Raw genomic sequence first — 10,387 nt, forward strand, 5'->3', positions numbered from 1 at the left:
CGTGCATCTCGACTAATTTTCACTGGGCCTTGAAGTTTACAGCCGAGTACTCACCTCAATGGCCCTGAGAGGACTCAAACGATGACCATTGGGGAGCAAACCTAAGACCTGACGACTAAGCTATCCTTCTCCCTCCATCACATTTATATAGACTGAATTTATTTTTCACACGGATTAAAAAATTATATTTGTACAATTTCAAGATTAAGTGGAGAAAATTAATTATAACTAAACAAATTAAATAAGGATAAATTAATAAACGAGCAAAACAAAATATTCTCAATATATAATTGGGACGAGAAGATAAGAAAAATCAACCTATATAAATCGGACGGAAGGAGTATTTAAAATTGGACAGCATATGTAAGTGTATTTGAGTCACACTATTTTGAAAGAATGTATTTTGAAAAAGTAAATTGATGGATAATGTGTGGTTAAAAATGAGGAAAATTTTTGGTTATGCGTGTAATATTATTTTATTAAAAAATATATAATTGAAATAATGTAAAATCACTATTTAAAAATGTATTTTTTTTTTTTAAAGAATGCAGCTCAATCAGGTGCTAAGTATTTTCTCATAAGTCATAATACTCACCCTTTTTTCTCTCCAACTCACAGGTTAAACTAGTTGCTGTGCAATTTCCCATTAAAGGAAATTCATTTTAGAAACAAACCAGGTTGGAAATTTAAGGCGTTACAGAATATATCTGCCACTAAACAGAAGCAAGGCGGAATATGACAAGAGGCTGCCCTGAACTATAAAAATTGTTCCAAAAAAAAAAGAAAAAGGGCTTTTCAATTACTAACCTATCATAGTAGAGAAGATGAAGAAAATACAATGTCTTTGACTAGATGGAAACTCAAATCACCTCGCTTATCTGATTTTTCGACACAGAAAGGTAAGAATCTTACATATACTCGTCAAAATCAGGAGCAAGTGATTTACTACTTGGCTTCAAGAAGAATCGATGAATAAGGAGCAATATTATACGAGTTCTGAATGCCAGCAACACCTTCACAAACAAAATCATTGGGAGACTCAAGATTGGTGTCCACCTGAAATCATAAATTCTCCACTCAGCAAATCTATTAGGGGTATGTAGAATGTTTAAACTTGTTAATCTCTGATTCAAGCTTTCTTGATTGTGTACAAAGAAAAGACATTGGTACAAATGCCTCAGCTGTACTAGTAAACATCCATTTCGAAGCAAATAAACAATAAACTTACAAAGAAAGCAGTTATATAAAGTTCCGTTGGTTAGTAATGAATAAAGGGTAGAAAACTAACCACTCGAAACCAGCGTTTGTCTTTTGGTGGTGACGGTATTATAACTTTAACATAAAAGTCATGTGCATTGAAAGCCAAGTAAATGTCTCCCCTATTTTCATCATGAATCCTGCAAATGATTATGCATGTTTGTGAGGAGAGTAACTATATGGTTGTTTATAATATGTACTCACATGTTAGAACATTTCCAAAAGATTCTCTATTTTAAAGAAGCATATTCTATAATCTAAAGAGCATATATAAATTTAAAGAGTAAAAATTTTGAAATAGTTCAATAGGCTCTTTATATTTAACAGTTAGATTTACAACTTCCAAAAAATATTTATTATTTTCTCTATCTTCTATTTTAATTAACTTTATCTCGAGATCATTATATTATTACATTGAAAATTAAAATACTTTGAATGCATTTAATTATAGAGAGTATTCTCTAAATTAAAATGATAAATCAATGAGTCTCTTGAAGCGGGATTTTAAAGATTAACTATTTAAAATAAAGAATATCTCATGTTTGAAGAATCTCTTGAAGATGTTCTAATATATGACTGGGACCCTGACATGGCCTGCTCGTAAGACTAAGTAATGCAGCTATCAATAACAGAGGCTTTTATTTTTTATTTGATTTATTTTTTTCTTTTTTACTATAGGCAATATGATAAAAGAGTGATTTATTTGAGGGCAAAGATAAACAAACTTGCAAGAACAAACAATTTTAGTCTCATCATAAAGAATACTTAATGTCTTAAGGTTAGTGGTTTGATGAAAAAATTTATATATATATATATATATATATATATATATAAATGAAAACATTATATGCACCAAGTAAAGCTCATTCACATAATCCTTACCATTTCAGTGATTTGTGTACATAGATAATCTGTATAGAAGATGTTGAAGATATGGAAATAATACTCTCCATGATATAGTGAGATTATTTTCCTTCGGAATTGATTGCGTGATGATCGCACATTCTTTCCTTTTTAGAGCTAGATGTAAACTTATAAATATGATCTTTTACTTTGTGATAGTTAGACAAGCTTATTATACACAATTTATAATTTCAACAGTAGACTATGGAGTGTTACTTACGTAAATGCAAGGAATTTACTCTCAAGGTTTTCCCAGTTGTCCTCATGCCATGTAATATCCTTCTGCAATATAAGTGTGTTGGATGAACCTCGTAAGAACCAGTTGTAGCACTTAAAGCAACCTAGTTAACCCTAAACTTGAAAGCATCTGAGTGAAGATTTAGAAAAATCAAGAGATGCTGCAAACCATATTTCATATCATATCTTTGACAAGTCAACCAACAATATACATCTTTGCTAGTCAACAGGTGAAAAATATCATTCTTTCTAAGTTAAGTTGTACTTTATGAGAATGGATACTCAAGTAGGAGTTTTGTAACCACAGGCATTAGTGATGCCAGTCACCAGTCTTTCCACTTACGGAGTGGCAAGGTAGAATGCTAACCTTCATCCTAGATCAATCAATTTTACCAGGTAAAGAGCCTACATTGTACTCAAAATGCTGTACTACATATATAAATATGTTGATTATGCCTCCATTAGCTATGAAACATGAACCAACCACAAGATAAGCCATTTGGATTTTGTGCCATTAACACCATATTAGAGACCCAAAAATCTATGAATGTTGATTTTAATGTTCTATTGCCGAATTAATGCTCAGCTTCCCAAAAAGAATCTCTTCACACTAACTTTGTGGTTGTTCCATTTACTTCACGTTTATTTGTGACATAAAAAGACGTGTTGTGGGTATCAAGAGTAGTTTGAAAAAATTGATTGAAATGAAGTGTTCAGAAATTCATTTTAGTCAATATAGAAATTGAATGAAGGTATTAAATTTGGGTCTTAGGAAACAGCACCCAATCTTTAGCTAACTGGTTTGACTTTGACAAGATAAAGTGCATTAAAACATGCCAACCTATCGACTTATTATTCTTGTGAACTACAAACAAAAGAAAACTAATCTTTGGCCTTAAATGTTTCTCCTCACACACATAGTAATACAAGATTCATCAATTCACTACCATAAAGCATTGACCCTCTAGAAAGGAAAATTATGACAAAGAAAGTAGTATCTTAACTAACTATTCAGAACAAGAAGACGAAGCAGAAAAAGATAAAAAGATGTTTACATCATGGAGGCTAAATAAGGGATTCAGATGCTATAAAATTTTACCTTGCCAATAAAATTTTCTCGCCTGAAGACTCCATGTGTGTTGCGAAACTTTATCACCTCTGAGAAAAACCTGAAGTGGTTGTTTTTCTTGGATTCCAGCTGTTTCATCGATTTCCCCTCTAAATAATTTTTTATCTAGGACAGATACAATCAGAATCTAAAAAAAAAAAAGATATGTATAAAATACATACTTGATCCCACTGGAAATGATTAATAGCAGTATCATGGCCATAGCTGTTATTATTTCCATAACGAGTATGAGCATATTCATCCCCCATAACCATCATTGGTGTTCCCTAATTACCAAACAAGTAAATTTCCATTAACAGTCAATGTTAAATGACAACTGATTGCCACATCAACAAATTGAAGTTTTGAACAAATAAGAAGGCATTTCTGATTGATCTGATTTGTCTTCTGAATTTAAATTTAGCATTACTGAAACTTTTTGTGCATTAGATTGTTAAGCCTATTAGGAGGCTAGCTGTATTGTGAAAATTTATTAGATTGAATCAGAATCAAATTGTATTTACCTAAATCAAATTAGAATAAAGTATAGTTATCCGAATTGAAGTATAGGTAACTGAACTAGAGTGAAAGTATAGTTACCACGAATGGAATTTACCCATTCTACAATGAAACCAAACATGAAAAAGGTTTATGCTCTATATTTCATTTAGTTTTTGTAGAAATCCTAGAGATTGATCATGACTGGTATATGATTGATTAAATATTTTCATGTAGAAATCCAAGAGATTGATCGTGATTGATATATGATTGATTAAATCTTCCATGTAGAAATCCTAGAGATTGATCATGACTGGTATATGATTGATTAAATATTTTCATGTAGAAATCCAAGAGATTGATCGTGATTGATATATGATTGATTAAATCTTCCATGTAGAAATCCTAGAGATTGATCATGATTGATATATAATTAATTTAATCTTTCCAAAACTTAGGCCAATTGTTAGGCTAATTACTTGTCTCCTAAATTAAGAGATTACTTTTCCGTTTTTTTATCTTAATTATTGTAGTATTAAATAGGGTGTAATAGGGGTGTATAATTCATTCAAGAAATACAGAAATAAGTCAGTCTGATTTCAGGTTTCCACATTGAAATCAAACACGCATATAAACTGAACCATGAATAAAATAAATTACTGCTATTCTCTTCTTCTAAAGCTGATAAGAAACACATGATACATATCCTTATGCTTGAAGACAGGAAAAACATAACGGATAGAAAGTCCTAACGAAAATAGCAGTGATCAAATAATTCGCTTTTATCTCAAATAGTTCTGCTTTCAAACATGATTGCCAAAGTTACCTATCATAGAGAAAGAGAAAATAACCACTTCAGAAATATCTTACTAATCATTATCCAGTTTTACCTGGGATGTCATCAGTGCTAAATGAAAGTTCTTCATCTGTCGGAAACGTAGTGCCTTAATAATGGTATCTTCTGTTTCTCCTGATCACAAAACAAAAGAATAGTAACACAAATTCCTAGCTAATTGGTATAGTAATCGCTTAGAAAAGATAAAAAGTTCACTATAGAAGTTGGGAGAGGGAAGCAATGACAAGTCTTGCAGTTTTCAAGAGCATATCAAAAGAAAGAAACCTGGTGATGTGAACCTGACAACCAAGTCATCATAATCTTATCCAAAGTACATTGTTACTGTCAAGAATAATTTGTTGGGGCTTGTTCAAAAATAAATAAATAAAATTTGTAAGGGTATGCAGGTTTATATCTGCATATATTCAATGAACCATTCTGTCCTCTATAGGATACGACTCTGGAGGTCCTCCTAAGAATGCTTAATAAATGTAACTCCCACATCTCAAACTATTCCTTTTATTCTAGACCTGCATCTCAATCATTCTCATAGTTCCTAATGCTAGCTAGCACCTGTATATGACAAGTTCCTATTTAGATGGCTGTCAATTTATAGCGACGTAATTGCAAATACTTGTGTTCCAGGAGTCTGCTAAGTTGACTTAGACACTGATTAGCTCTAAATTACAAGAGCCATAGGATCAAAATCATGTTGAACACCATGTCTAGTTTTCTGAAATTTTGTGAGGCAACAACCAATACTAGCATACACAAAATGACAAATTCAATTGGTGCTTGACCCTCCATGTGAAGAAAAGATTTCACCGGTGTGTAGGATAACATGGAGAAACAATTTCTAGTAGTAAAATAATCATGCATCATATCAGCCAATGGCAAAATATGCTAGTGTGCACAAGAAAATACATCATGATAAAGCTGTCCCTATCCCACACTTTAGATGGGAACTAATTCTACCTTCAAACCCACAATTCCAGCTAAAATTGTCATTACTTCCATCCTTTCCACCCTCTCCATTGGCATCATTGTGCTGCAGTTTCAGGGGGAAAAAAATAGTTGCTTTCTTCAGGGTTTCTATAGTCACACACACACACATAAAGATTAGAATTTTCTATACATAAATGTATATAAAATACCTTATTATTGTAGGACACAAGGTCGTAGAGAGTAAACCCATCGTGTGAACAAATAAAATTGACACTATGGTAGGGCTTGCGCTTGTTCACCTACAAAAAAAATCACAAATGATAATTGAACTCGAACCTCATAGACAAATACATCTTAGCATTAATAAATTAAACGATCTACCATTTATAGCTTAATTAGCCCTTGTTCTACAACCATTATTTCAAAAATCATTATTCAACATACTCATTTTCAACCATACGTCACACAATAAAATATTCTGCACGCAAGCCAAAAACTTTTCCCTCCTTTTTAACCACTCTCTCCAAAAATTTACTATTCAAAATTTTGTTTTTGTCAAATAAAGGCCATCAAACTTCTGAACGTCATTGACTGAAGAGTTCAAAATGGACCTACAGCTCTCTCTCGAAGCAAAGAATAATTTCTTCCCATTTTTAGTAACTTGTAGGTCAATTTTTGGAAATAATAAGTCAATAAAAACACAACATGCACCCCACAAAAAAAAAGTCAATATAATGATATCTCAATGATACACAATTTGCCACCTAGAAAGGCATATAAATATGCCTTATTGCTTAGGCGAACATAAGAGCATGAGAAAGATTATTAAACAAATGCCATGTCTCTAATAAATTGAATCACAAAAGTCAATTTTAAATACATGCTACAAGACATGACTAAGATTTGGAAAGCTTGAAGCAAGTGTTGAAGTAATATTTAAACAAATAAATGTGTCCCCCTCTCCAGCAAATTAAGGTCACAAGGCAATAGTGACATATATCTTAGGATGCTCATACCTCATCGTTAATGTTGGAAAGCCCAACTCTATAAAAATCATAGACCAAAAGCCCATACTTTCAATGTGGGATTCAAGCCCCGTACCTTGCAATGAGAACTATGACAATCCACCGCGCTCAACGATCCTTGCATCCATGTCGAACTGGCTTTACACTAACACACGATTAGTCCCGGATGAGCACTGCTATGCTAACTATTTGTGCCACTCAATTGCAACCAGCAAAGATACCGACATAGCAGTATTCGTCAGTTCGACATGGGCATCAGGATCGCAGAGCATGGTAATTTGTCATGGTTACCATTTCAATGTGCAGAACTTGAATTCCACATCGAAAGTATAGACTTTCGGTGTATGATTTATATAGACTTGGGCTCTTCAACTTCAAGAGCTAGCTCTTGAAGTATGACTCTCTAAACATTTATATAAATGGGTATCAAAGCAGGTATCACGTCTTCCAGTTGCAATCGAGCGGTGTAAATGGTGACACTGACATAGCAGCATTCATATGGGACTAATCATGGGCTAGTACAAAGCCAGTCTGACGTGGGAGTTGAGATTACGGAGTGTGATGGATTGTCATGGTCTTATTGCAAGGTATGGAACTTAAATCCTACATCGAAAGTATGGATTTGCAGTATACGGTTTATATAGACTTAGACTCAAAAACTTCAGCAGCTAACTTTTGAGATATGGCTCTTCTAAGATCTATATTAGGCGGCTAACATGTTATCAGGACCACTTAAAAGACTTGATTTCAAGCCTCCCTACTATTCATTTATGAAAAATTGTGTATGTGTTAAGCTTTTGATGAATATATATTAAATTCATAAAGTGAACAAGATATTGGAAACACTTGGAGCTGGTTGCATGTGGCCGCACGTGTTTAAAAACAGGCTTCCGACTGTCCAGTAAGGAGGTTCACTTTTAGAGATGGGAATTCAATAATATCTTGGGTGTAAAGAAAACAGTGGGAAAACCATACTAGTAACCTAAACAAATAAGAAGAAGAAGAAAAGAAACTAATAGAAAACAGAAATATTGACTAGATAAGCACCAATATGATAACACGAAGAAAAAAAGTATTGGTCGAACAAGCGGAAGGAAGTTGGTCGGGGAAAAATGGAAGTCACTGCAAGTTCAACAAAGTCAGATAAAACTCGATGTGGTACAATCTTGGAAATCATAATGTAAAAATAGGAAGGAGAATATAATATCTATAATTCTTTAATCTTGAGAATTACGAAAAGAAAGACCCAATTTATAGTTACAAATAACCATAAAGCAAAGCTATTACTACCTCCTATAATCTTCCATGTTGATACCTACCATAAACTTCTTTGTCAATATATACTATAATATGCCCTATAAAGACTTGCCATAATGACATGTACAAAGAAAATGAAACAAGGTTGAATATACTGGGACCTCTAAATGATGATCAACAAAATTCTCTGACTTAGTTATGATTTGTCCCTCTTAAACTCACTATTCTATTGCTCAGTAGGGAGCAAGAGGAGAAATGGATATTTGGGAGAGAGCTATTACAAATTCAACGTGATCTTCTTCATCCTAGGCATGCTTATTTACATATTTCTATTCAAGCATTGGGGGTAAATGGATCTTTTTGTTTGTTAGCATGTCGCAGCTTTTAATTGAATGACGTCTATGTAATTACGTTATCTTCTTCAAGTTTTGTTCACCAGCTTAATCCTTACATTTTTGCTCAAGTATATTGGCTCGCATCATGTATTTAAGATCGCTTATGAGGTTTCTCCCTTACGAGTGATTTTTAGCTCATTTTGGGTTCGTGTGTATTTTTGGTTTCCTCAAAGTGTTTGCTCAGATGAATATTTTTTCTATATATATATAACATGTACTAAACAAGAAACAAATAAAAACCCAGTTTGTCTAGGATTTGAATGAACTTGGAAAGTCAAATCTTCTGGCACTTTCCCTCAAGCTCGTGCAAAGATATTTCTCATTCTCAACAATTTAAATTCAAGGATGACCAACTAATTACTTGTCAAGCTTGAAAATTAATTTCTTCCCTACACTGGCTGCCAAAGAGGTGGGAAATAAAATATCATAAAGTGATAATTCATCAAGTCCAAAAATCATATTCAAAGTGACAGTGTTTACCCTGTAAAGATCTGCAGAACCAGCGAACCGAGTTGCGAAGCTTCCTTTCATACCATGGTCACCCTGCATGATAATCAGAATTTAGCATGAAAATAGGTAGATAAATTTGAAGCAATTAAGAGTGACCATATAAAATAAAATGTAACACTGTTCCATTAAATTGCTGCTGCTTCCATGATTTTCAATTCAACAACTCAAAAATATGAGTTAACAGGAAGATTAGTTGGGATTTAAAATTAATAACTCTTGTTCTGTTACACAATGGTAACATAATCATTATATCGAAATTAAGTTGCTACTAAAATGGACTTAATCAAACATTTATTTGGTTTTTGTTTTTGCTTCTTTGAGATCTCAATACACGTCAATTTAAATAAAAATGGTAGATTCTATTGCTCACACCACATTCTGTGACACTTAACCTCTATTTGGTTCGGTGAGGAGAAAGAGCCACCTGGTTTGCAAAGGGAAAAGGGAGGAGAAGTCAAAGTGCTCATACCTTACCAATCCTCCATTTTTATTTCTACTGAAGGAGATAAAAGGATTAGAATGATTAAATTGACCTCAATTCAAATTCATCTACTGGGGAAAGCAAGGTTCAGCAGCATATTAGGTATAGATTTTTCTCTCTTTCTAGTAACTATTATCCTTTCCTATTGCCTACCCCATCCACTCCCTGGTGCTAAACAAGATGGGCTCAAGAATATGTACTTCCTATCAGGGACCAATTAATCCTTCCCCTTACCCTCCTCTTCACACCCTTAGAACCAAACATAGGATTTTGTTACGAGTGTCCGGAAAGAGCTTTCCGTTACTTCAAGTAAAGGGGGATCTCTGTTCAAATCTGTGAATAAAGTTAGTTATGTTAAGAATCAACTCGATTTAGGCATTAAAAATGGTCAAATGTCAATAAACGTAAGTAAACTGAGGCTGGGCCATTAATGAAGCAAATCCAGCAAAAGTAAGGACAAATAACATTGCTAGACTAATGAATTTGGGAGTACTAAAATTTTATATCTGATATAATCAACTTCCTATAACTAATTCCTGTTCTCAAACTTCATATAGCTTCATCATTTTAAACATAATCCACGATTTTATTGATGATATAAAGTTACTAATTAATTTTAAGTTAAATAATTTTGATAATATCAACAGCTAGAATTTCCAACTACCATCACCTTTATAAATCTTCTAACATCATCACGGTACTTCCCGTTCCACTCAGCCCACCTACGAAATCAAAGAAATAAGTGTACGATTGTGGGGAAACTAAATGAATGTCTAGACATAGTACAACTTCTAAGAAGAATATATAACGTTTTGAATGTTAGCCACACAAACATGGACACACTGATCTGCAGAAGAAAACCATAAAGAGACACAGAATGTTTCTGCCATTGTTGCATTTGATCTCTGCATATTATATACATTCCATAAATTTTTT

At 33.2% G+C, this 10,387-nt stretch overlaps 1 protein-coding gene across 1 annotated transcript in view; it reads right to left on the reverse strand.

The window, feature by feature from the left end:
* Positions 1 to 619: 619 nt before the first annotated feature.
* The window catches only part of LOC111400353 (isoamylase 3, chloroplastic), a 20,905-nt gene continuing 11,137 nt past the window's right edge, over positions 620 to 10,387 (reverse strand). Inside the window, 10 exon segments of the mRNA XM_023027768.1 lie at positions 620 to 1,056; positions 1,289 to 1,397; positions 2,381 to 2,442; positions 3,497 to 3,595; positions 3,688 to 3,792; positions 4,894 to 4,973; positions 5,814 to 5,886; positions 5,993 to 6,082; positions 8,941 to 9,003; positions 10,122 to 10,233. Of these exon segments, the coding sequence (XP_022883536.1) occupies positions 946 to 1,056; positions 1,289 to 1,397; positions 2,381 to 2,442; positions 3,497 to 3,595; positions 3,688 to 3,792; positions 4,894 to 4,973; positions 5,814 to 5,886; positions 5,993 to 6,082; positions 8,941 to 9,003; positions 10,122 to 10,233 (904 nt within the window). The 3' untranslated portion in view covers positions 620 to 945.

This window comes from Olea europaea, chromosome 10, assembly GCF_002742605.1.
Source record: "Olea europaea var. sylvestris chromosome 10, O_europaea_v1, whole genome shotgun sequence".
Taxonomy (NCBI): domain Eukaryota; kingdom Viridiplantae; phylum Streptophyta; class Magnoliopsida; order Lamiales; family Oleaceae; genus Olea; species Olea europaea.